Here is a 27,312-nt window from a genome sequence, read left to right as displayed (position 1 = left end):
CCAAACCCATCACTTACCAATTGTGCCCACTGCTGAGTTACTTTTCAAATGGGGACATTATGATTTCTCATCTACCATCGACACTTAAGAATAAATAAGGCCATATGTATTTTAACAGGTCCTTTGAAAGTCTAAAGAACCACAAAAATGTCAATAAAAGCTAATTTTTTATGGAGCATGAAATTTTTGTAAAGACTAAAATAAAAACAGAAAAGCAATATTACATATAAACACTAAAGAAGGTGCCGGGGACGCAGAGAAAGCAAATTGCTGAATGACACAGTGATGATCATAAGATGTCCTGTGACCCAGTACCACTGTACCAATCATATGCCAATGGGAAAAAGAGACTAATGAAGGAGCTTGGTAAAAAGAAAACTGGGAGGCATTTATCCAGGGCTACTAACAGTTAAAAAGTCCACGGGCCACTCTGACTTACCACCTCCATCCCCACTGCCAAGGACACAAACTTGATGCGACAACACCAACACCAACATAAAAGCATTTAATTCCAAAAATGAGGAGGAGGAGGAGGAGGGGGGAGGAGGAGAAAGAGGAGGAGGGGGAGGGAGACAGAAAGAAACATGGGAGGTCAAGAGAATGACAGTTATCCTGGGAACACTCAATTTGGCAGTAAGCAAATGAGAAAGTAGCAGATACACATGGCTGACTGATTAGCCTCCAGAAGCTCAGGGTCTGGCTGAAAGTTAACAATGTCCTACCCCAGGACAGCTGGAGGAGTATCCAGAACAGCCCAGATAACAAGTTCACCCCCTGAAAACACTGCTGTGGTGAGGTTAGGAAGAACACCATTTTATGTGTCAGCATTTTATTTAATAGCATGCTCTCATTAAGGAGTGAGTGAAGAAAGTACAGGCAACTGACACCACTCAAAATATACATCTGAAAACACAAGCCATAAAGTCCTGATCTCCGGTAAGAAACAACTTATTTCTATGTTGCTTCTTCAAGAGACATAAGACTGATATTTGTAGTTAAACGACTTAATAAACAACTGTCTATATAATCCGCCACTCAGTAAGCTGTAACACTATTCCTTCCAGGCTCCTGTCCTGAAGCGCTGGCCTGGTGGGGGAGTATCTGGAGCCTTTGGAAAGCACTAGGGTGAGCTGAGGCCACAGTAACCTCAGTGAGAGGGCAGCTGTCTACAGGGAAGGCATTTCACCAGAGCCAAATCAGCTGATACTAGGACCTTAAACTTGCAGATGCTGAGGGAAAAAAAGATTGATTATTTAAGTCACCTATCTATGAGATTTTACTAGGCAGCCCAAGATGCCTAAGACACCATGTGACAATAAGTGGGAAAGCTACACTTTGGCCTGAGTCACATTAACACAAAGTGTGGCAGTTTGATGAAGCAATTGAACTGTCTGGTCACAAAACTGCAGCACTGCGCCTCGTGCCCTTTGTCCCAGACCTAATCAACAGAATGGAGGTATGACAGATGTCACCTTACTTCCTCATCTCCCATCAAATGCTCTTCAAAACAAAGATTTTTGGCGAGTAATCAAAATGATGGTAATGAACTTGGGGTTGAAATTGCCAGCTCTTCCATTCTCCCCTAGCACTGCTGAAGTCTGTGACCTCTCAGTGCCAAACACGTGATCTACAGAGGCGGTCTTGGGCATCAGAAGAAAGGATTCACCTGGGTCATAGTTGCTCATAGAATGCCAAAGCAATGTGAAAGGCAGGGCTGAGAAAGGCCTGAGAGTACACATCCCCAGGGCTTTCTCCTGTTTAAAGCCTGACTGACAGGCTTACAGTAGAAAGCAGTTGATTGCAAGTCTTTACAGTAATGGCCTGTCAGGAACTTGATCTATGTCAACATGAAAGATGGCACACAAATCAATAATGAGACAGCAAATCAAATCATTATTAGGCTGCAATTCCATCCCCGTGGCAGGTGACTCTGTTCACAGTAGAGTTGGAGACACTGCCCTGGCAGGATTAGCCTTGGAGAGGAAACACTGTGCTACTTACTGGTTTAAAAAAGCAGCTGGGGCAATGTGTGATGCAAATCAAAAGACCTTGAAAAAAGATTCAGGAAGGTTGCAGCATAGATAAAAGTGCAGGCAGCATGTGCGAACTGAGGAAAAGACACAACGTGATGAAAGTGGGTGCATGCAGCATAGCCTAGTGGACTTGGGCACTTCAAGAAGAATGCGATATAAAAATCTGCCCAGTTAATGTTTAATCTTGATTAGCACAAAAATAAAACAATAACTGAAATAATTTGGATAAGAATATCCACCTGAGATGTTGGCATTGTCTAAAGCAAGCAAGCAAGCAAGCTAGGAAACAAGTACATTCTGTCAATCTCCCAGCTTAAAAATAGTCCAACCTTGTATTATAATTGAGTTGGATGGGTATAATACCTCATATTAGAGTAGAAATATATATAATGTGTGTGAAGAGTAATCTTAAATTTGAATTCTATATCAATGCATCAAAATTAAACTTATTTTGTATCAATATTCAAAATTCTATACCAACTCAATTATAATACAAAGTTTACTTCCAATACCTTGAAAGTGGTATTGCAGGCTGCTTAGGATAATTAAGTAATACAAGCTGATTGTTAGTTGATCAAATCATGGTCATGTCAGTTACTAGGCTATTTTAATCAAAATAATATATATCCTAGGACTAACAGATCCGATTCTATAGCTATATAAGGTAAAATAGTTAGATAAGGTCTTCAAAAGCCCCAGAGACCTACAGAATATGGAATTTAAAGATGTTTTTTATTATCCTAAAGATTCTTTGACAAGACAGGTTAACTCCTGGAAACACCCAGCTACCTCAAAGAAGATGATGAGCATCAAAGAACCTCCTTATGGAGATGGCTTCAAACGTGGCAGACCAGACACTGGGCAAAATGTCCTCGTTTCTGCCACAGACAGAATTCTGCCAAAAAACAGGCAAGCTTGGACGCAGGCAGAGTCGATGGCCAAACTCTGCCAAGACAGGGTAAGCAAGTCCTCAATAGTTTCTGCCTTGCAAATATGCCTGTCAAATATATTGGTCCAGAAGGCTGAAGATGATGCTCCAATGTTATAGAGGGTTTTGGGTGACTGTTCAGGCAGTAAACTGTCTCTGTCATTTTATCATTTTGGAAGCTGTTAACTTGTACTCAGGTAATTAATTTGATTCCTTCTCAAGTCTCTGATGGGGTTGAAGACCAGATAGTTTAGTCTTACAATTAAGGTTAGTTGGTTAGGGGTTAAGATGTTTTTAGATCTAGATAGATGTTTTAAGTTAATAGAGATGAGATATGATAGATACTGATTTTCATTCAGAATTTTAGACTCAACAAGACAGGAAAGAGGTTTGCAAATAGAAACAGCCGAATCACTATGAATGTAACGTTTATATAATTCCTGATTGTTTAGTGGTTCTTCCTGTTGTATGTAGTTTATTTATGTGTAATAACATAAATGTATATGTTAAGGAAAAGAAATTTAATAAAAAGAGAAAAATTATAAAAAAAACTACAACAATGAACGAGTATTGTAGAAGTAGCCACAAGTTCAACAACTTATAAAGAATTTGGCCTCTAAAAACTGTAAATAATCAAAAATGTTCCAGAGACTAATTCAAGGCACCCTTTCATAAAGAAATACTGAGCATGTGTTTGCTCCTGCCAGTAGCCAGCCATTAAAGATGTGCATGCATGGCGGCAGGGAGGCACCTAAAGGACCCTAGTAACAACTTAATAAGGAGGAGGTAAATGTAGTAACAAGATGTAAAGGGGACAAAAACGTGTAACTGGAGTCCCAGGAGGGAAAGTCACACCTGTGCTGATTGATGTCCTGATGTGGCAGTTAGACTTGGCAGACCCAGGGCCAAATGATCTTGGGTTAGTCACTGTCCACATCTGTTCCTGACTTGACACCCATTTTTGTTGTTGTTGTTGTTGTTTTGTTTTGGGATAGGGTCTCACTGTGTGGCTCTAGCTGGCCTGGAACTCACAGAGATCTTCCTGCCTTTGTCTCCTGCATGCCAAGATTAAAGGTACGTGCCTCCACCCTTGGCTTTGGCATCCATTCTTGGCAGGCCAATAGCTTCCACCAAGCCAGGAGCTGAGAATATCATCAGTGGCCACCTGAAAGCTACCACAGAGTATTCCTAGCTTTTTTTGTCACCTGTCTACCTGGTGCCTCCTAAGTCTTGCCTTGGAGGAGCCTTGTACTCTCACTGGAGACCCTGGAAGAGGAGTCCCTTTTGGCTATATTTGGTAAATATATTGATTTATGAATTCTCTTGTTATAAGGAAAGCTAACATATCTCCTTCCGTGGTGCTGTTCAGGACAACCTGAAGCCATGCTCCTAGGCCACAGCCACATATATTTTGGCTTAGAATAAACTTAATTTCTTTGAGGTTGAAGCTGTGTTCTGCATTATATATAGTCTTTTCCTTTTGAGAGGAGGCTCTCAAAGGTCCACAGACTGAACAACTACAGGCCTTGATGTCTGTGCCTGTCGATTACAGAAATAACATTCTAAATTCTTCATAGGATTCTGTGGGTACTCTGTGGGTACGGGCACGGAGGAGGCTTCAGGGTCCTGACGTGTTTCATGAGATCCAATTAAGAAATAAGAGGCGAGATCATGCTAAATAAAGCAAATGACTGTGTGGGGATTCTGAGTTTCTGCACATAATGCTTTGAGGTCCTTCCACCAGACCCTAGAGGAGGGTCAGGCTAGGCTGAACAGGACTCCTCTTCCAGGGAGACCGTTTCCAGGGAGACCACAAGGCTTCTCCAGAGCTAGGTCACAAGAACCTGCACGTACACTGTGTTTGAGGTGGTCGGGTGCTTTGTGGTTGGGGACATTTTTGCTTTTGGATTCTTTTGATTTGTGGTGATTAAAAGGAATTCCCCAGAGGAACCTGTTTTCCAAATGTCACAAGGAGAGTCCCTCAGAAAATCAAACACTACAGTCATGGTGCTGCACACTACCTTCAAATCCTTTTTCACTAATTTCTGCTGGCTTGTCTGTAAACTGGAGGCGTTGAAAGGGTCTCATGGACCACCCCAGGGGTTCAGGAGGTGGGCTCTAGGATGCACTGTCTCATTCTATGAGGACAAGGAAGAGTAGCGTACATGCTCAAGACAGTCTGATGACATGGCCATAGAACTAGGGCCCGGTCAGTGTCCACTAATCAGGAATTCGGGGGTCTACTGTAGGTGTACAAAATGAAAAAGGCAAAGTGCGGTTTCCTGACTGTTATTGCTTCCAACTGCCAATGGTGACCTTGACCCTATGGCCAGATAAATGATTTAAGCTCTTCTTACACTTTGGCTAAACCAGTTTGATCTATGAACAAGTAGGAGGATGTGTATTTCACAGCTTTTTAATGTGTGGGCAGCATGATGAAACTCCTCTATGACAGAGGTAATTTCTAACATTACAAGGAGTGAAAAGCTCGCTCTAAGATCTCCAACTTGTCAGCGCCTTCATCCCCTGGAGGATAGAAGGGACGCCGAATGAGTTTCAGATCACAGGCGTAAGTGGAGGTATACAATGGCAAGTAAAGCCGTACAATCGAATTTTCAATGTTTCCTTATAACCTTGGACATTCTCAACTTATAGCTTTATGATGGTGTGAAATTAACATGAGTTTAATGACAGTCGTACTTCAAAATCTGAATTTTCTCACGGTTCTGGGTAGGAGGAGTGAGCTACAGATCCTACTCGGTGACATATCCACAGGCCAAGAACTGATAACTTACTCATGGCGCTGCAGATGGTACAGACAAGCAATGATTATCACATTAATGTCTACACTTTGGTAGATGTCTGAAATAAAAATTAAAAAGCTGGAAAGCAGTAAATGACAAAGGAAGATCTATTAATAAAGGCACCTGCCACCCCACCTGACAAGTGCCTTAGCTCAGTCCCTGAGACCACATGGTGGGATGGGGAACCAACTCTTTCTTACATAGTTGTTTTGACCTCTACCCGTGTGTTATTGCAAATGCATGCGCACGCATGTGCACGCGCGCACACATAGACACACACGTGCACCCCCACACACACATGCACATACTTTAAAGGTAAAAAATTGCTTAAATCAAGGAGAAATTGATATTAGAAACTGCAAAGGTTTTTTGTTTTTTTTTATCAACAAACCAGAGTCAGGCAGAGCAGAAACAGTTTCCTTATTCATACCTACATACCCATGCACTTGCACTCAATAGGGACTGCACATTCTTTCCAAGAGTTTGTTATTCTATATGCTCAGATGTTATGTCAGTATTTTGTATGAGAGCATATTTATATGACACCTTTAATATGCTTTATGGGTTGCCATAGCTTTCAAAGGATTTCCTTCTCATTTGGAACAAGGCTGGGTGGAGCACTAAGACTCGTGTGGAGCAAGGCTGGGTGGAGCACTGAGACTGGTGTGGAGCAAAGCTGGGTGGAACATTAAGGCTGGGGTGGAGTACTGAGGCTGGAGTGGAGCATTGGGGATGCTGTGGAGCACTTCAGCTGGGGTGGAATACTGAGCCTGCGGTGGAGCACTGGGGCTGGGGTGGAGCACTGAGCCTGTGGTGGAGCTCTGGGGCTGGGGTGGAGCATTGAGGCTGCTGTGGAGCACTGGGGCTAGGGTGGAGCACTGAGGCTTCTGTGGAGCACCGAGGCTTCTGTGGAGCACCGAGGCTTCTGTGGAGCACCATGGCTGGGGTGGAGTTCTGAGACTGGGGTGGAGCACTAGGGCTGGGTGGAGTACTAGGGCTGGGTGCAGCACTATGGCTGGGTGGAGCACTGGGGCTGGGTGCAGCACTATGGCTGGGTGGAGCGCTGGGGCTAGGTGGAACACTGGGGCTGAGCTACATGGTAGCAGGGCCACAGAGCCTGGCACCCTCCTCATGCTTCTCCACAAAAGTCTTCCTTAGGGACATCTGGGACCACCAGCGCCTTACTTTCAACTTCCCACCCAAGCTTACAGCAGTAACAATTCAACACAAGATTATGGTAGAAAACATATGCAGAATCTTCTTAAAACACTAATCTCTAATTGGATTATGTCTCCTGACTCAGTTTTGCTGAACAAACATCTTTTTTCTGTCATGGCTCCTTCATATTACTTTTCAGAATTTTGACAAGTGTTTGCTTTTTATTTATTTTTATGTGACAAAGCTGGTCAAGTCTTTGGAGTTTGGTGGCCGAGCTATGTTTCACCTGGGAAGTAATGGCAGGTGTGGACTCTTTCAGCCCGTGGCACTCATGTCTTCACAGCACCAGCTGCTACTTGTACAGCTTCCTTCGCCCCCCAGACACCGGCTTTACCCGAAGATGGGATCTGCTAGGGGAACACTTACCCAATCCGTATTTTCAGCATGCCACTGAACAACTCGGGGCTGTTGGAGATGATCCAGCCGATGTGGATGACCAGTTCTTGCTGAATGACCGCCTCCCTCTCATCGTGCGTGTTGCACTTATAATAGATGATGTTCTTAATCACTCTCGGGGACAGTGGGTTCGAGATGACCTCCTCCTCGTGTCCAAAGGCACCCAGAGTTACCTACAAGTGCCAGGATTTTACTGTTAAAAATTCCTAGCTAAATAATAATAACAATAATAATTTTAAAATCAAGGTTCAGGCTGACTGGCAGGCTGACATTGCTCTCTGTGAGCTAGGGAGTCAGCTGGGAATAGCTGCTCCTGATATTCATTAAAATGGCTTTCCAAGAACGACTCCCACTGGGGCTCGTGATGGTTCAGTGTCTGGTCTGAAATGTGAGCAGGTGAGGATCGCAGGGGAGTGAAGGTGAGTAGATATAAATAACTATTACTTTGGGAGGAGGCAATTTTAGTGCTAGAAAGTCCCGAGAGGAACCAAAATGCATTCACTAGTTGTATTTTACTACACAGTTCAGCATTTGAAAGATCAAACTTTCTGCTCTTTAAGAACATTTCAACCTTTCCCAAGTCAAGAGGAAGGCCATGTAGTTTCTGCACAGCTCTCACTTATCCCGAATACTGTTGGGTATACATGGGGCTGTGACGTGTCACTAGATGGCTTGCCTATGGAATGAATGAGTGGGTTGGCTGGCCGTAAGCCTGCGAAAGGAAATGAAGCTCAGAGGGAAATGACAAAGAAAACTCAAAGCAGAAAGTGCTAGTGTTGGCAAGAGACTGCCTGCATCTCTCCTCCTTCCTTAGCCAGCTGCTTCTCAGAGGGGTCTGCGGCTCTTGCTTCCCGTCCCTTCTGCATATAGCTTGTAACTGAGGCAGGAGAAGCAACAGCACCTCAAAGACATGTGCTTTCAGAAAGGAGGGATGAGGACCAAAACAGCCTTTCTGATGCTGTGATGGACTAAATGCAGTAACTGGGCCAAACATCTACACAGTGGCAAACATCTACAATCAATTCTCTTGGAAGCTAAGGTAGGAGAATTATGAGTCTGGGGTCAGCCTGGACTTTAGAAATAAATATATATATTCAGCTTCTAAGAACTACTGGGTTATCACACATTAATGACACCAGCTAATAAATATGTGTATGGTTACTTTCATTAAAATGCCACTATGTAAAAAGCAAAACCCATAATTAGGTCCTAGAGATAATGATGGACGAAACTACTTTTATCCATAAGAGCTTGAGACAATTTACAAGTGTTCTGAGGGAACCAGATCACTTCAGGTAAAGCAGATCTTCTAAATGAGCAAGTGCACACTTTGATCTATTTCCATGTCTCTGTCTGTGAAGGAGTAAGAGAACTGGGCAGTGAGGAGACTGCCTGCACCTGGTCATTAGGCTGAGCTGTTGGCGTCTGGCCTCACCCCTTGCAATAAGGGAGTATTTCCCTGGGAGATGTGCTAGCCTGACGGACAACAGTCCAGCCATAGCTAGAGGTCAGGTCTGAGGTGTCTGGAACGTGGGGTCAGTGTCTTGAAGGCAGGCTACAGCCTCCTGAGAATATCGTTGAGGATGGATGAGACAAACTCGAGCCCAGCCTTCGAGTGTCAGGCCAGTAAGCCCTTAGCTCTGAATCCTATGACCTCAGGTAACACAATTAGCTATACTTCAGTGCTATGGGGACTAAAACCAAGGAGAAACATGGATCCCAAAGCCTGGTTAACCTGGCTACAGATGAATATGCTGGGAATAAAGGGTACTGGTTAATTGACTTCCTGTTCCTTGGTTTACGAGCTCACTGACTGGCTTAAAGCTTACCTCCTCCTGTGGAGCATGGGGAAAGCTAGATGGGCAGTAGCTTTTTCTCAGTAGTTTCTTATTAGTGTAATTATTTTTAATTGTTAAATAGCATCATAAGAGAAGGTAAATAATATTATTCTAACATCCTGAAAGCTGGGTAGCTGAATTAAATTATTTCAGTCTTAATTAAGATCCCTGAAATATGAGCAATTAGTTGATGGTCTTACGGAAGGCTTAAAAACTCCATTATTATCAAAGCGTACTATATTCCTAGATTAGCTGTCAGGAGCACACAATACACACATACACTTCCAAAGGAGAGACAGAAGGCAAACAGGTTTTCACTCTAATCAAACAATGAATCAGCCAGATGATTAGCAATTTCAGGAAATGAGCAACAGCACCGCATGCACAGCTCAACCCAACCAGTTAGCACCAAGGATTGTGGAAACACAGGAGTTGGGGGGGGGCAGGAGGGAGGAAAGGATGGGGAGGGAGGGAGGGATGCAAGAAGGGAGGGAGGGAGATATATGGAGAGAAAGGAGGAGAAGGAGGGAGGAGAGAAAAGAGTGAGATGGTTCTGCCTTAGGGCAGTTGACCCTGGTAGGTAGAATGGAGTTAGAGAGATGGCCTGGAGGGTGAAGGGTGGAGGGGCAGTGTAGGCATGTTGACTCTGGCTCATCTTGGACAGTAATGAGTTTCTTAGGAGTAGGAGGGAGCGATGATGTGGGATAGAAGGCAAATGTGTCCTTTGCTATGCCCTAGTTTTGCTCTGGCCATCGTAAACCTGTCTGAGGGCCCCAGTAGGTCCATCACTGTTTTTCACAGCAGAATCTGCAGTGAATGCAAGTAAACACGGGGTTGAAAAGTACAGCCCCAAGTTGCAGAATGCAAACAAGATGGCCCACTAAGTGCTCTGCAGCTTTCACACTGTGTGTGTATCTTTTCTTGCTTGAGGAAAAAGACTTTAAAGACTCCCAAGGCACTCCCTGGTAATCTCTCTCAGTGAGAAGTCTCTGACAGTGAGGTCTGCAGATGTAAGTGCGCTAACAACAGAGACTGTTGTGACTGTGCGTGTGGAAAGCAGATACTCACCTGTTTGCCCTGCACTAAAACATTAGTAATGGATGGGGCCAGGCTGTCCACTACTTTACTTAAAAGACTTGCTGCACGGCGTACAACCGACCTGAGGGCAAAGAAGAAAGCAGGCCACATCTTCACAAACAGAAAAGATGGTGAATAAATGGCACCTTTTGTGGTGGGGGGAGGGAGACGTTAAAATGTATACAGCTGGGACCTCACAGAATAGAGTAGCAGTAAACTGCTGCTAGACCTGAACCTTGGAGGACCTCCTGGAATTAGGGAGGGGCACGCCCTGCCCCCACCACAGCCACCAAGCTGTGGCAAAGGCATCACTGGTGCCAAGGTCAGTTTCAAAAAAAAAAGTGGGAGGGAGGTAAGAGACCCTAACTATTCTTTAAATTGGGGTAGGAAAGGGAGGAAGGAAGAGGGAATTGTGCTTCATATCAATGGATGCATAAAAGCACCATGGGACTGACCCCATACCAATTTATACTACGTTTCTTTTTACAATATTATTTCTAAACTCTGTGTGTATGTGTGTAGCTGTGTGCAGGCGTGTGCATGTGAGGACAGGTGCATGCAGAGACTGGAGCAGTTGTTAGCCGCTAGATGTGAGGAATAAAACCTGGGTCCTTGGGAAGGCAGTGTGTGCTCCTCCTGCTGGGCCATCTCTCTCTAGCCTTGAGCTATTTTCTTTTGGTACCTGGACAATCAGATGCCTGGGTTAGGGGACTCAGTACTGAATTTTAGAAAGGAGTTACTCTCACTCTCTTGCTTGATACAGACAGAATGTTGGGGGAAGGAATTCACACTTTTATTTTTACATTCCTGAAAAAGTCTTAGAATGTAGAGAGAACAGATTTACACCCCCCCAAATTACACCACATGCAATATATAAGACATTTCCCCTCAAAAGTAAAAAATTATGTGAACATTTAGAGAAAGTAAAATCAAAATGTAGTTTTGAAAGTACCATTTTTTTTTTTTAATTTCAGGATACCCACAGAAATTGGCCTATAACAAGCATTTATATTTCTTAATTACAACATGAAAGGACTAGTAGAAAATCAAGCCAATAGCTGACCAAGTTAGTGAAACAAACACTTCCCACTTCTAAAGAGATTCTTTATCCAACACTTGAGCACCAAAAGACGCAATAGCCCTCGGAATGCAGTAAACCCACACGTATCAAGCAACTCGAGTTCCCCAAATTCTGTGCATGTTACCTGTTTCCCATGTACCAGAAAGGTGGTAATGTGCGGGGCTATAGAGGAGGAAAATTTCTGGGTAAATGCAGCCCCGTACCGCACAGCCAGCCTGGGGGCAGTGGAAAGCCATAAAAGGGAGAATAGAATAAATAAAGCTTCCAGGACTCTGTTTAAATATCACAGTCAGCATTTCTAAATGTTTGCTACTTAGTGTTCTTAGCGAAGACATGGGGCTAATGCAGAAGCAAGGATCGCTTTTGCTCAGCTCAGACGGCACTGTAGATACAGGGAATACGCTATCTGTAAGAACAGCTAGTGACTGCACATCTTACTGTGCTGGGAATCTACAGTGGAAATTTGCCATCTAAACTGGATGCTTATATTTCTCCAGGCAGAAAAAAAATGTATTCACCATAAAGTAGAGATGAAGCACTACTTAAAAATTCCGTCCAGTCCCTTATTTCAGAGAATAGAAACATGAGGTTTACTGAAATTAAGGGAGTTTCATAAGGAACTGCTTGAGACTTAACTGTATCAAACTGCAGAGCTGCATATGCAGGTAACTCTCCTCGCTGTGAATTTAGACACCTTTACTTAGGGCTCTTTGAACTCAAGTGATGAGATAATCACCTTTCATTACTTTTGCTTATGATTAAATGGTCTCTTAGGGCCTTCTAAAACAATACAACAGACTTTCTTTTCTTTCTTGCTTTCTTTTTTTTTTTTCCCTAAGATTTATTTATTTATTATGTACACAGTGCTCTGCCTGCTTATACCCCTGCAGGCCAGAAGAGGGCATTAGATTACATTATAGATGGTTGTTGAGCCACCATGTGGTTGCTGGGAATTGAACTCAGGACCTCTGGAAGAGCAGTCAGTGCTCTTAACCTCTGAGCCATCTCTCCAGCCCATACTTTCTTAAAGTAAGATGAAATTAAAAGCACCTTCCTGGGGTCATGCAGGCAGCAGAATCAGGTCCTCTCGTGCCAGTGAGGGCTCTCTAGGCCCAATCCCTCGGGAGGTGTGTATTCCCAGGAGTTTTGCTTTGTGTCCTGTGACGTAGGAACACCCTTCAAAAGTATGAAGTCAGGGTGCCTTAACTTCAGAGTTCCTAATCAAGGTTAGGATGACTAACATCTGTAGGAATCAGTTGTTATCTTTAAGCTACCGACTAGAACAATACAGCAACTACGGCAGAACAAGGAGACTAATACAAACCAGAGCTTCTTGCTGCCAGCTCTTCTATAGACTCTCTCAATGTGATCAGACACAGTACCTAGACATTGAATGAGAAAAGTCTTCACTGAAGAAAGCATTAACTTAAGTGCATACCATTTATTTTCCCTTAAATAAATTAAAAACAAAACAAAGCAAAAGACCTCTTGTTTTAAACCGAATGCTTTAAATATGTAACCCAGATAAGAAGCTGGTGTTCCTAGCACCTTTATGATTTGGTGCAGTTTTCAAAATTCTATTGTTTTCTTAACTAATAATATGTAATCTAGACTTTTAAGCAATTACAAATATTACCTTGTCTTTCTGCAGAAAACAGAACACAGTAAAATAATAGTCAACTGAGTAAAAGTGCAATTCATTCATTCATTCATTCTTTCTTTCTTTCTTTCTTTCTTGGTTTCTCTGTGTAGCCTTGGCTGTCCTGGACTCGCTTTGTAGACCAGGCTGGCCTCGAACTCACAGTGATCCACCTGCATCTGCCTCCCAAGTGCTGAGATTAAAGACATGCACCACCACACCCGGATAAAACCACATTTTCTTAATGGAAGTTTACTAAGACTCAGATAGGTGTGTGGGGCTATGATCATTCCAACAAATGCTCAGGTCAACACACCCCAGGGACTCACACTATGGCCAGGACTCACACATGATCTGCACTCTTGACTGGTTTTGTCACTAAGAAATGCTTTGAAAATATTTCCCAGCAATAAATAACCAAAAATAAATAAATAAAAAAACTCAACATGGCTCCCAGTGTTTTTATTGTATAGTATTTTAATAATTAAAAACTTAAACATCGTTAAAATAATTATCTAAAATTCTATGTTTCTAGCTGGGCAAAGAGTGGCACACACCTGTAATCCCAACACTCAGGGAGGCAGAAGCAGGTGGATTTCTGTGAGTTTGAGGCCAGCCTGGTCTACAAAGTGAGTCCAAGACAGCCAAGGCTACACAGAGAAACCCTGTCTCAAAGGGAAACAAGACAAAAGAAAAACCCAACCCAACTCAAGCCAACCCAAACCAAAACAACAACAACAACAACAACAACAACAAAATTCTAGGTTTCTAGTAACATGCTGAATTCTTTTTTTAATTTTAACTTAAAAATTTTTACATTTTTGTTGTTGTTTAACTACAGGTTAAACATCAATGGCTGTCCTTAATACAATTAAGATTCTGTTAATACTTAGTATTAAGGCTAAAAAATTTTAAAGAATTGTGTTTGAACTCTGCTTCATAATACCGGAAGACTGTAGCTGCCACCATAAGGCAAGCACGACGGAGGCTTCGCCTGAGCAGGGTTAGTGCGCTACAGAAGGGTAGCCCTACTGCACGCTTGCAGTGAGCCGCTTTCAGTTTAGTCAGCATGTACCGCTGGACAGGGTTCTGCAATAAGCCAAAATGTCTGGTGACTGGAAATAATGTATTTCCATATATCCGATGTCACTGTGCACTATAAAAAGCCAGAAGCAGCTCATGACGTAGAACATGTGGATTTCAAGAACCAGTGGGTCTCTTCTTAGGGCAGAGTGGACACAGACACAATTAGAAATGACTTATTTGTGTCGATCACTTTCAGAGCAAAATTCTATGAAGTGCCACATTCTGTTTCAATGGCTGCTACACACCATGAAGAAGTCCTTTTCCCTAAGTGTAATATTCAGTGCTATTCTTGAAAAAAATCACAGGAAAGAAACCAGGAAACAGGAGTGTCCATAAGCAACTATGGAGTGAGGAGAAGTTCAGACACAGGCAGAACCGGCTGAGGGAAGGAGCCAAGCAGAGGAGCCACCCCCGAGTCTACTGAGGGAAGAGCCAAGCAGAGGAGCCCCCCACCCCCCCACCCCCGAGTCTACTGAGGGAAGAGACAAGCAGAGGAGCCACACATACACAACCCCCGCCCCCCAGTCTACTGCTCTAGAGGGGAGAGCTGCTTTCCATACGACAGTGGGTGGGGCCTAACGGAAGGGGAAGCAGCTTAGAACAGTGGGCATTTCCACGCATGTCTAACAGCTATTCAGGTTACAGAGGTCCTGTTACAGGTGCGTCCCGCCCAGCTCAACCCCTCTTACCTTCCATTGTGATGAAGTTAGGGCCCTCTCTTTTGAGCAGTATACCCAGCAGGATGGTTTGACCAGCCAGACAACCGCAGTCCTGAAAGCATCAACTGGTGTAAGGAACTGGGACGCAGTGAGTGTCATTAAGCACAGGACTTAGCTAATCAAAAAGCACCCAACACAGAGAGGGAATAACCTGACATGGAGCTGAAGAAAAATAAGATGTCGTTGATCGAGTAAATACAAGATGACATCCCAGACCTGTTGGTCTGAGACGCCTTGAAGGCAGAGGGCACCCAAGCTAGCTCTTCAATATAGCAGGATTTAACCATCAAGTGTTCCAGTAAGCAAGAAGACTGATGGGCGGACTCCACAGTGTGGACAAGCGCTAACGCATCACTACCTGAGATGTGGCCAAGTCACTCTCTTCTTGATTTTCTCTATTTATAAACGTCAGACCATGCTACTGTCAGTGTAGATGGGGACACATGTGACAGGAAGGGACACATATAGAATATTTACACTTCAGGACACTGGGTATGTGCTTTGTGACTACTGTGTGGTATTCCTGCTTAAATGGATTAGTAAGAAGCTAGCCATGACTGGAAGGAAAGAATCTAGTTGACATACTCAAATCTGTCTGGCCAATCATGACGCAGGGTTTACAGCTCTACCAGTAAGGTTTCCTTTCTTTTTATAAATGTGAAAAATCTCAGGACAGAGTACTAAATTGCTGAAACACTCATGCAGGCACAGTAAGAGGGCCATGCTCCTCAGTGACAGGAGAGAGAGCAGTCACTGGAACTAAACTCCAGGACAGGAGAGCTGTGGACAGAGCAAGGAGAGAAGAGCGTTGAATGAACCGGAAGGCAGTCATCACTCACTTAGCGTCTGACTGTCCAAACAAGCTCCAGTCTACGTGTCTTTCCCATCTGCACTCTTTCACACACCCACCCTGACAGGGGCCCAAGGGGACACCTTCTCACTGCCTGCCCTGGCCCCAGCCAGCCACCCATCTCTCGCAAAGGACACAGAGACACACGGCCTGGCTGAAGGTCCTGCTCTGGCAGCCTGCTCCCCCTCCCCAGGGCCAGGGGACTCTATCTTTCTCACATTCAGCTTCTGAAGGATTTCGTGGGTGGTCTTGTCCTTCCACTGGGCAATGGTGATGTCCGGCTGCTGTCGCAGCTCAGGCGCGTCTGCGGTGCTGCTCTGTCGTTTCACTTTTGAATGCTTGGGAACCTCTAGTTCTTCAAAGCTCTTAAATTCTGGAAGCCTGGCAATCAGAAGGAAACATGTCAGAGTTCCTGCTTTCCTAACGTAACCATAAGAAATGCAAATGCTGAGGAATTCAAGGAGACTTACTTTTCTGTGTCACTAATTCGTAGAAAGTCAAGCTGCTCTACCACAGCCCCAGATATCAATGTCTGCAACGCAATGATTCACGATGTTTAGTCTGTCAAGCTACACTCCATGCTCATAATGTTTTATAAGTAATGCTGACGTTTACTTAAATATAACTTAAGTAATTTCCTAAATGAGAATTCTAAAATCAGACATCTCTACATGTAACAAAGTAAAACAGAATACAAAAATTTATAAAGAGACTGTACATATCAAGTAGCAAATTCATGAGTCATATTATAAATAGGAAAGCCACCAGGGAACGGTCTCTCTGAATCATAGGCATTTATTTATTTATTTATTTATTTTAGTGCTAGGGATTGAGTGCAGAGTCTCCACTGATTGTTTAAACCTCCACCTACCTGTCTTTATTTTAATTTCTTCTTTTTACATTTTAATTTATTCTAATTTATTCAGATTATATCCCGAATGTTATCCCCTCACTTGAATCTTCCAGTTCCCACCGTCCCTCCCTCATCTGCCCTATTCCCCTTCCTGTTTATTTTAAAGTAGGTACTAAAATATTGCAACATTTATTAAACTGTTGGAAAATGAAGTACTACATTGTTTTGGGGAAAGGCAACAGAAAATTACGCCTTGAATCCTGATACTATAACATCTCCCAGGACCAGCCAGTGAGGTGACAGCCAACTGTCTTACAAGACCATGAAGGCAATGATAATGTAAGCCGCTGCTTCCCTGGCGCGTGGCAGCCCATAGTTAGTCACTCTACGCTCCACGGCTTCTCAGTCGTAAGAGTTCGGCAGACTAAAGGGGTCTACACTCAAACACGTTCTTTTGCATGCCAGAGGCTCATGGTGAGTGGCACGGGTGGCAGATAAAGTACAATGGCGTTTAAGCATCGCCCATCACTTCTAAGTATCTAGAGAACCATCGGAGAACAAGCTGGAAGTTACTATTTTTATATTAGCTATTCTTATTGAGGTTACCTTACACATAGAATTTTCTCCCAATTTGTTTCAAATATGAAAAAGCTGCGGATAGGAGACATTGCTTTTGGTGGCAAATGAATCCACCATTTCTCGAAGGTGCAAGAAGGACAGCCACAAATACACTCTCCCAGATGGAGGAAGGACACACGAGACGGGCGCAACAATCCTCCTTGCAGGGCACGCATGGGAAAGCTGAATGTGCAAGCCCTGTACACATTTCAGTGTCGCCCAACTATTAGCAGCAGACTGCCCCTAGACTGTGCACTTTCTGAGGGCAGGATCTCTGTCTGGATTTGTTAAATGGTGTTTCTAGCAGACACGCTCATATCTATACAACTTGTTCTTTGGCAACGTAATTTCTTAGATAAATATTTATTGATCATTTGCTATATGCAGGCATTAGGTGCTAAGGATTCATATAAAAAATACATGAAATTTTTGGTCCCTTGAGGTTGATCTTATGAGTACGTGCATGAGATGGAGAATATAAACTTTAATCCGCATTATGTGATGGTAAGTGCAAGGTAAAAAAAAAAAAAATGCTAAGTAGAAATAAGAAAATAAGGGGAAGGTGTGCCAGGGCCGAGGAACAGGAGGATGTGTGACGAGAGAAAGCCCCTCCGGCAAGATGACAAGTCGGGCACTGGAGGGAGGACTGCAGTCAGCACTCAGGCTGAAGGAGGACCATCAAGGGCAAAGGTACCAAGGTAGGCATGCACATAGTGGATTTTAAAAGTGGCTGAGAGAGAGAGAGCGAGGGAGGGAGCGAGGGAGGGAGCTAGGGAGGGAGGGAGGGAGGGAGGGAGGATGGGGCGGTGGTAGAAAGCTGGGTCCAGGAGGCAGGTGCAGAACCCACAGACCACACGACCATCTTTGGGACTCTGGTTTCCACTTTTGTGTGTGAGAAAAGAAATCACCGGAGGTTTAAAATCAGCGTGACTGCCAGCGACAAGCGAGTATGACAAGGTTAACTGTTTATAGTAGGGTTCAGGAGATGACAGAAAAATCTAGTGAGGGATGCTGGTAGCCTGCATCATGGTGTCAATGCTAGGGAGGCGAATTAGAGCTTGGATACACTTTGACGGTAAAGACAACATGGCTTAGTAAGTGATTATCAAGTAGAGTATGAGAAAAGAGTCAAAAATTACTAAATTCTTAAAATCGATGACTAATACTGGAAACACACAAGTAACTTATTTAGCATTTTACATTTAATAGCCTAGTCACCCTTATTGGCTATTTCTGTTCATGAAGTAAATGTTTAGCTTATGTTAATTGGCTAGTGCCAAATACTATCAATTTTAAAACATCCCTTGGTCTTAGAGGATACTGAACTAGTTCAAACACTTGATTTTTCTGTTAGAGGGTGTATAAAAGAGAGGCACCAGTGCTCCTGCTGGGGACCAGTGCTCCCGCTGGGGACCAGTGCTCCCGCTGGGCACCAGTGCTCCCGCTGGGGACCAGTGCTCCCGCTGGGGACCAGTGCTCCCGCTGGGCACCAGTGCTCCCGCTGGGGACCAGTGCTCCCGCTGGGGACCAGTGCTCCCGCTGGGCACCAGTGCTCCCGCTGGGGACCAGTGGTCCTGCCGTTTAGGAACTGTGTGGGTAATGCTGTGATGCTTGAGTGTAGCAAAGACTTCTCCTGATTGGATGTTATAGATCAGTAAGCAAAACAGCATGTGACCAGGAGACAACCAAAATGCCAGGAAAAGCCCAAGATTACAAGCACATCGTTAGTTTACTTCCGACCTTGTTTCCTCAAATGCCACCATGAAGTTAAGCTACCAAAGTCTCAAATTCTGCTTAGGAAACAGCCACTGTTCAAGCACCTGACTGGCACAACTGGGCGACCCCAAGATGTGGACAACAGGAGTAGGAAGGTGAGCGCAGGCTGGAATTTGCAATGCACACTGAGAACCGTAGCCGACTAACTGTGCTGAACCCGAGGCGTGCGGAAGTTTAGACAGCTACCTGCAGACGGTCAACATGAACTTTGACTCCTCCAATTATGCCCTTTTTAAAGGCTGCCAGCATGTCTAAGATGGGGCTGAACCTGCTACCTCTAGAAAAAAAAGCAGATAAACAAAAAGAACATATTAACAATAGGACGGGAAATTAACAATCAAATATTTGCTGCTATATATGTGAAAGAACTTGCAACTTGCTAAGAAGAATACAAAAATACCAGGAGGCTCTGCTTTCAAATTTTCTGTGTCAATGGCCATAGACAAGTTAAGCTTATGTTCTTAAAAAAAAAAAGATATATTTTATTTTTAATTGTGAAAGTGTGTGTGTGACACTATGTGTGCATGTGAATGTAGTACCCATAGAAGCCAGATGAGAGCACGAGGCCCCTGGGGCTGGAGGCACAGGCTGTTGTGAGCCACCTGGCTTGAGTGCTGGGAGCTGAACTCAGGTCCCCGGCAAGAGCTGTACCAGCTCTTAACTGCTGAGCCGTTTCCTCAGTCCCACCGCTTGCTGTCCACCAACCTACCTTATGTTGTCTTCCCGGATGAGAACAAGGAAGAGTGGGCGCCCATGCATTTTCCAATATTGCTTAATGAACTGTAGTGCATTCTATCGAAAAAATCAGATTGAGGGAGGATGTCACGGAATAGTGTCTGAGATTCCTGGGATCCTTAACTGAGAGGCAGTGAGCCCAGACCACTTAGAACGGTTTATAATCAAACCCTGGATGAGTTGCTCTGCTTTGAGGCCCTTCCTTATCCATGCTTAGCTCTGCCCCTTCCGTTCGTGTTTCTTTCTCTCCCTAATAAAGCACAGCTCCCAAGTGAATAGAGGAACAGCTACTTCCCCGCGCTATCATTCAGAAGACTGTCACTTCCTTTCACTATGGGTTAGTACCAAGAGGCAGAAGCAAGTGAAGGGACCTGTGGAGCCCGTCAGCTGTGTGTGGGCAGTGCTTTGATTAGATACGTATGTAATGCATGTGTTCTCATCACTGTCACGTAACTCTCCACCGTGTGCCCGGCTCTTTCTGACTGCTTTACCCACATTACTTCATCGATTCCTCAGAGCGGCCCTTCTATTACCCGGTCTTACAGGAGCTAAGTCGCTTGTCTGAAAACATACAGCTGGTATACAGTGGCGCCAAGAACTGAACAGGCGCTGTGAGCATGAGCCCAAGGCTCTCTTCTCTACACAGAGAATGGAGTGCAGCAGATCTTAGCCTACAATGATGGGCTAGCTGAAATCTACTAGACAGTCTTCACAGTAAAGCTATTCTGCTGACTCAATTCCTGCTCAAAAGGAGAATTAGTACCATTTTGTATTAGTATAACAGAAGCACAGTTTTAAAAGGGGATCTTTTCCATTTCTAGATGAGTGTGATTTTATTTTAGTATGGCCGGAATTCCAAAATCTGCAAAGGCACTGTTTGACTTTTGTGTTTCACTAGGTGTAAACCAGTGTCACAGACACCCAGGGATTCTCCATTGAACGACGTCAGACAGAAATCAGTGTGGACAAGGTCATCCCTGCTCAGAGCTACCTTTATGTCATCGATGAGCAGCAGGACGTCCTGAGACATGTAGAAGTCACTCAGGTCAAAGATGATAGGGTAGCAGACCACAGTCTTTCCTAGGATGCGATAAATCTGCAGGAGGAAACGGAGCAAACCGATACCAAACACGCAGTGTCCTAAGTCTCAAAAACAATGAGTACCGATTCTCAGTTCTGAATAGGCAAAGAAATATTAATTTCTGAATCCATAAAATATTAATTTAAAGATTTTTGCTCAAGTCAGTTTGACAGTAAGTTTAGAGTACAGCATTTCTAATAAGGTTGAAAACCCTGTGCTTGAGTAAATATTATTATAAATGTTTTACAAAGCTTGGCAGTAACATAGCAGGGAGATGTTCATTTATTCCCAGAAAGCTTCAGTAACGCGACACACAATAAGTAAGATTTATGTGCAGAAAATTGTAATGCAGATAACTGCCTCAAGCACATAATGAAATGTGACAAGGGACAGCCACATGCAGAATTACGACCCAAAGTCACTCCATTGAGTACAGCACAGACTCACCTTTGATGTGCCAAGGCAGCCGATGGGCCTGTCTGGCCTCCCAGAGAGGCCTAACTTTTCATTGATACCCAGGTGGAAATAAGCCTGTAAGACAAAGTCCCTTGGCTGTAATGATAATTCTAGAGAAAAGACGCCAAGGAGGCCCATCTAGGACCAACAAACCAGCCAAACAATGCTGGATTGGGGACTACTGAGTTTTTTGAGAGCAAATCTTTTTAGATTCAGTTAACCACATTCTAAACTGTAACACTGTTATCGCATTGGTGGAAGTGTACAACCTGCATGGTTTTGACTCATAAAGGAAGTCAAAAGAGAAATGCTTCCCTTGATATAAACACACACACACACACACACACACACACACACACACACACACACACACACATACACACACACACATACACAGGGCCACACATCTCCCACTGGGTTTCTACTTTCAAGTATATTTTATCAAAAATGGAATCATTTTTACTGATTTGTTTTCTGACTACATGCATTTCAGAGTACTCTAAGCCAAAATGTTGGTCTTTTTTATTCTCATACCTTATGCAACAATTTCTTGATTCTGGAATATTTTGAAAGGGGTGTGTAAGTTACTGTGTAAGCCTGAAGAAGCATCAGAAGATTCTTAAGGGACACAGATTAAATACATACCCACAATTCACGTGGCTTATTGAGTACACAGTTACTCCTATAATACATAATCTTTTGATTATTAAGTTTATTATGGAGGTTCCAGACAAGGTGTTAACAGAGAAGCATTGAAGGGCAGGAAGGCGCCACAGCAGAACAGCGGTCCCTGGAACTGCTAGGAGCTAAGAACATCCAACCAGGAAGCCTTTACCTATGGAGCCTTCAACCCTTGATGAAATTAGCTCCCAATCTTTTGTTATTTAAAATATTATGTCAAGTACTATCTTTGGATAGTATGCAATGTATCCACAAGATAATAACTTAGACTTGCTTGACTGAAATTTCTTTTTGAAACATAACACCTGGCCTTTCACCCTATAGAAATATATATATATGATTACATAGGTCCTTTATGTTGAAATGATATTTCACTTTACTGTCACACTCCTGCACTCAAACATTTTTGGGTAACTTTTCCAGTATATTAAATGCATGTTCTCTATTTTTCATTTGCTCTTCTCTGCTGAGTTTTTTCCTTTTTGTCCTTTGAAGTAAATGTTTATCCAGTTTTCAGTGTTAGAAAATCTGAGGACTACACAGTAGGTAAAACATCATTTTAGTGAGTAGTGTTCCAATATTAATACATTTTCTGACTAGAAAATTTCAAACCAGCTTTGATTATTATCAGGTTTTTATGCTTGGTTTAGTGACATTTGTCAGTCATCTTCTAAACTGCTTTTTTGGTGTCCTAACTGTGACCTTTCTATCTCAGTGAGCTATAAAAATACATTCCTCTATTGTTTTATTCTAATTGATTTTTATATTTAAGTCACTTTAAAACACTTAAATGGGATTGCCTCAATAGGTGAGGGCACCTGCCTCTAAGCCTAATTAAGGGCTGGAGTTTGCTTTCCTGGGCCTCACATGGTAAAAAGAGAGAACAGACAGCTCCAAGTTGTTCGATGACCACCACACGTGTGCTGTGGAGTGCAAAATAAGTAACGTGTAAGGAAATGTAAAGTACTTACATGTTTACTCTGCATAGAATGGATCTGTTTTTGTATTTGATAACATTAAAAAACCCTATGTTTTTCTAGACGAATAATCAAACTCTTTCTGTACAATATGATTTTCATCTGAAGTGTCTGCAAGTGACATCTTCCTATACAGAACACCCACACACCCTGTTGTGACTGAGCTCTCTCTTACATCACTTAGCTCTTTTGCCGTTTCTCCTTTTGAATTGTGCCATCTTGAGAGAGAATTCCCTGACTGGCACGGTGCCTGGCACATGGCCGGTCCTCAGGAAATGCTCAATGGATGAACGGGAAGGCAACTCTCATGAGTGTCCTCCCATAGCCTGCCAGGGACTGTAAACAACTGCTCAGAAGAAATACTTGACAGCACCCACTGCACAGGTGCACCGAGAATGTAGCACACAGCACTGGATTCAACACTTTCACACAAATACTTCTACAATTTCTGAAATAACAGTAAGACTAAATGACGTTATACTTCTTTGGGGTAAGTAGTAAAACTGACCAATCATGCACAAGTTAAAACTGACCTAGTTAGACAGGACTGCTACTCATTATAGTAAAAGGATTCTGCTTTGTTTTCTCAACTCTGCCGAGGGAGGTCTATGACAGTTAAGTAGGTGGCGCCTGGTAATGCTGCCTCCAGGTATCTACAGTCATATAACTAGTGTGCTGAAACACATGGAAGTGCCCAAACCACCCAGAAATACAGACATGCATCATACTAAATTTGTACTGTATTCACACCACCGTGATGCAGATCTCATCAGTCACCACATTATAATCTTTGACCATACAAGGCAACAGCCCTTTCCCGGTTGTCTGTGCTTACATCCTGGTTAGTGTACCGAAATAGGATGCAGAAGAAAAGGAACAGCGAAGTCATCAGAATATGTGCGTCAAACTAAAATTAGCAAGAGGACTTTTTTTTTTCCTTTTAAAAGCAGACTTACAATGGGCAGTTTTAAACAACAGTTCTTAGGGGAGGAAGCCCACGTAGAAGCTAGTTTGGAAGACAAGTTGTAGCCGCAATCAACAAATACTCTTCCATCTTGACACAAGCACAGAGAAGCTGGGCTCTTGCTCACAGATTTGTCTTAAGCCATATCCCACCACCAAAGTATGAACCACTTGCTAGCAGCATCTCTAAAACAATCCAATGTTAAGTCAGCTCCTGCTTGGTTCAGACACTGCGTATAGAATGTTTTCTATTGCCTCAGTGATCCCATGGCTCTTTGTACAAATAACTGCTATCAGAGTGGACATTAATGTACTGGTTTTTGCCTGTTATGTCTTACATACTGCTAGACTCAGAGGTCATTTAAGTGACCCACAGTGCTTTGCATATGCCAGGTGTTTGCTGATGGAGGGATAAAAAGCCACATTCAAGTGATTTGTTATCTATGCTGACTGGCCTTTTACATATGAATTGCATGGCATCTGCTAGAATATTATCTATCTACCATTAAAAATGTGCTAATTAGACATGAAGAATGAGATTGTGTTTTCTTTAAGGTCGTGCTTATCAAGGACTGACCTTCCTGTCTAGTCTCTATCACTTTCAGTGAGGGACCATGAGGCATCTCAGCTCAAATAGCCTGTGCCTGGCGGTGCTATGTCAAGCTTTGGGTTCGGCTTCCTTGTCTTCCATTTTGTGTCACCTTTTCTCTTGCAACTCTACAGTTCCTGGTCTTTTTTAAAAAATTATTATTATTATTTTTTTTAATCACAAAACAACACACCACCACCACCCAGAACTCCACCTATTATGGATGCTTTCATTTAGGTGTGATTACATTTCAAAGAATACCTATTTTCGGAATCCTTATATTTTCAAACTTTAACTTTCCTCTGTGTGGTGAATGGATGGGAAGAGAAGGGATGTGCATAAAAAAAAAAAAAGAAACCAACATATTTACACTTATTTTATTTATCATGTGGTTACACATGTGCCATAGTGTGTGTGCAAAGGTCAGAAAAAATCTTTTAGGAGTTTTGCCCAAGGTGGGTTCAGGGGCTCTACCTCAAGTCATAGGCATGGTGGTAGTGCTTTTACCCACAAAGCCATCTCACTGGCCCAAAGGCCTATGCATCTCTCAGAGCTAGCACTTTTGGTGCCCTGAAACCAGGGTTTTGTCTGTGCTGTCTTATTGGCAAGTCCAGTTTAGTGACCACAGATCGTGGGCCCCTGCATTTTCCTCAGTAAGCCACACCTCACTTATCTCAGCTTCTCTTCTTTAGTAACAGTCAAGGCCATGACCACTGTCATTTATAGCAACTTAATCTTGATTACTTGAGAGGTACTATTACAAACACTTCTGTCAAGCAGTGGGTAGCTTGTTTCTGGAATTTTGGAACCAACTGTCAACTAAAAGAAGCTTATAAGTAACTAGTGGGGTTGACAATTCCATTGCCAACAAGCAAGAGCACCCACAGACAGAGGTGCCTTTGCATCCATCTTCAGACTAGAGTACCTCAAAGTTCAAAGTCAACTATTAATCTCATCCCAAATAGGCATGTGAGTGCACCAAAGCCAGACATTATCATTTAATTTCTTTAGACTCAACAAACCAAACAGATAAGAATGATTTCAGCTTCCAAAAAGTAAAGCAAGGAAAGATGAGGGGGGTGGTGATTACCAAAAAAATTGTTTTAAAAACTGAAGCTTTAAAGTAATGTGAGGGGAAGTAAAACTATAAATGATAATTTTACACATGACAACTAAAATTGAGACTTATTTGTTACTTAAAGTGCTTAGCCAAGGACAGTAACTGATTTTAACAGGAAAAGAAATCAACAGACCCATGAACGTAATGTACAAGCACACGCGTTGAGGGATGGTGTTCATTTTGTTTTTAAGTTAACATCTGACAAAGTGGATTGTGTCAACTTAATTATCAACTTTAAGACAACGATCTTTTCTCAGGATTTAAATTTAGCTGTGCATCTTGCCTTTGAATGAAGTCCAACAGTTTAGCTCCAACACCTCTGCAAGGGAGAAGGTGAAGACACAGAAATCACTTACTTTTACCAGCTCCTGCTGAGGCCAGATCTGGATAGGTTCCACCTGCTGAGGAGTCTGAGTTTGAATGCCATATGTATTGAGGAAAACTTGAAGGCTAAACAGAGAACAGAGAGATGAGGTGGAGAGAGAGAGAGGAAGAGAGAGCTATTTTTAGACAATGCATTTATAGGTCAGGAAAAGCGGATGGAGGAGGGAAAAGGGAACAGACAATGTTAACTTGGAGCCCACGGCAAATTTGCTACTATTCACCCTACACCGTGTACACTGGAAACCAAAGGCCTCAATGGCCTCTTCCCCAAAGTATTGGGAGCTTTGAGGGTCAGTCTGGCAATCTCTGTAATGCGTGGGCACTAATTTCTCAAGTTCACAGCCACGTTTAAACACGAATGGTATGTCTTATGACACTTAAGGTCACACTGATGATGTCCTAGAAACTGGTGAGGGCTACTTCTATCACCATCTGACAGACATGAAGTGAGCACCCCCTCCCTCTCCCACAGAACAATGCCCACCCGTCTGCTTCTCCTACCGTTGGCTTTCCGCTACGAGCGCTACATGAACCACCAAGTCATTTTCCAGCGGGCCCTGCAAGGCAGAAAGGGGAAGGAGAACCACTGAAAACCGTTTGGTCATGGCCAGCTATAATGAGCACCCAGAACAATATTAACTATCGGCAAGCGGTTCATTAACGTGATGGACACCAGCTGGATCTAAGCACTGCCTTTCTTCTCTTGCCCACCACTGCCTACTAATCAATTTGATGGTGTAGACAGGGTAACGGAAGACCTGGGAAGGAAAGTCGTAAATCTTATCGTGACTAGAGAGGCTAGCTTGTCAGGGCATTTTTGAATGATGCATAAGAGTAGATCGGGGACTGAGAGTAATTTTCCATCATTTAACTCTGAAGGGAAGATGAGGAACTAAAAATAAAAGGCTCAATTTATGTGCTCTCCATAAAAAATGACTGAGTTAAGACTGTTCATTTGACATCTTAACCATATATAAGATTATTCCCTTTGCTATTAGCCAATTTTCCTTTGGTACAATATAGATAAAACATGTACATATATATACATATATATGACATATAAAAGATATATATGTCTAAAAAGGATATGTAATATATACTTCCTACATATTTGGCCATATAATTAGCATTATGTTCATTAAATATTAGCTGTTGGATAAAGCAGTTATAATCAAAGACAGTATTGAGTATTTGTTACTCTTGTGAGAAGAGTCACTATAATACATATTATACAATACATAATTAACATATATGCTAACATATGAGATCAATTTCAAGCCTATATAAATTAACAGTATTAGGGAGCTCTGGAAGTAGTGTTTCCCAGTACCAAATCCAGCACTCCCAACAGCACGCTGTACAACATTTGATTTACCATCAGTAGGTTTCTGTAGACAGTATGTGGGATGG

At 42.9% G+C, this 27,312-nt stretch overlaps 1 protein-coding gene across 2 annotated transcripts in view; it reads right to left on the bottom strand.

Annotated features, from left to right (window-relative positions):
• Positions 1-27,312, bottom strand: part of Phkb (phosphorylase kinase regulatory subunit beta) — a 201,128-nt gene that overhangs the window by 25,997 nt on the left and 147,819 nt on the right. The window contains exons 15-26 of one of the 2 annotated variants that reach the window (XM_051169047.1): positions 26,404-26,459; positions 25,875-25,968; positions 21,180-21,263; positions 20,643-20,747; positions 19,626-19,708; positions 19,103-19,193; positions 16,140-16,201; positions 15,888-16,050; positions 14,790-14,871; positions 12,700-12,757; positions 11,500-11,590; positions 7,350-7,552 (exon numbers count right to left, since the gene is read on the bottom strand). In XM_051169047.1, coding sequence (XP_051025004.1) covers positions 7,350-7,552; positions 11,500-11,590; positions 12,700-12,757; positions 14,790-14,871; positions 15,888-16,050; positions 16,140-16,201; positions 19,103-19,193; positions 19,626-19,708; positions 20,643-20,747; positions 21,180-21,263; positions 25,875-25,968; positions 26,404-26,459 — 1,172 coding nt within the window. Of the gene's footprint in view, positions 1-7,349; positions 7,553-10,285; positions 10,377-11,499; positions 11,591-12,699; positions 12,758-14,789; positions 14,872-15,887; positions 16,051-16,139; positions 16,202-19,102; positions 19,194-19,625; positions 19,709-20,642; positions 20,748-21,179; positions 21,264-25,874; positions 25,969-26,403; positions 26,460-27,312 lie in introns of both variants that reach the window. The other variant, XM_051169048.1, reaches the window with a different exon arrangement.

Source organism: Acomys russatus, chromosome 26 (assembly GCF_903995435.1).
Source record: "Acomys russatus chromosome 26, mAcoRus1.1, whole genome shotgun sequence".
In the NCBI taxonomy this organism is placed as follows: Eukaryota; Metazoa; Chordata; class Mammalia; order Rodentia; family Muridae; genus Acomys; species Acomys russatus.
Note: the sequence above shows the minus strand (reverse complement) of the source record. Positions and strands in the feature narration are given on the sequence as shown.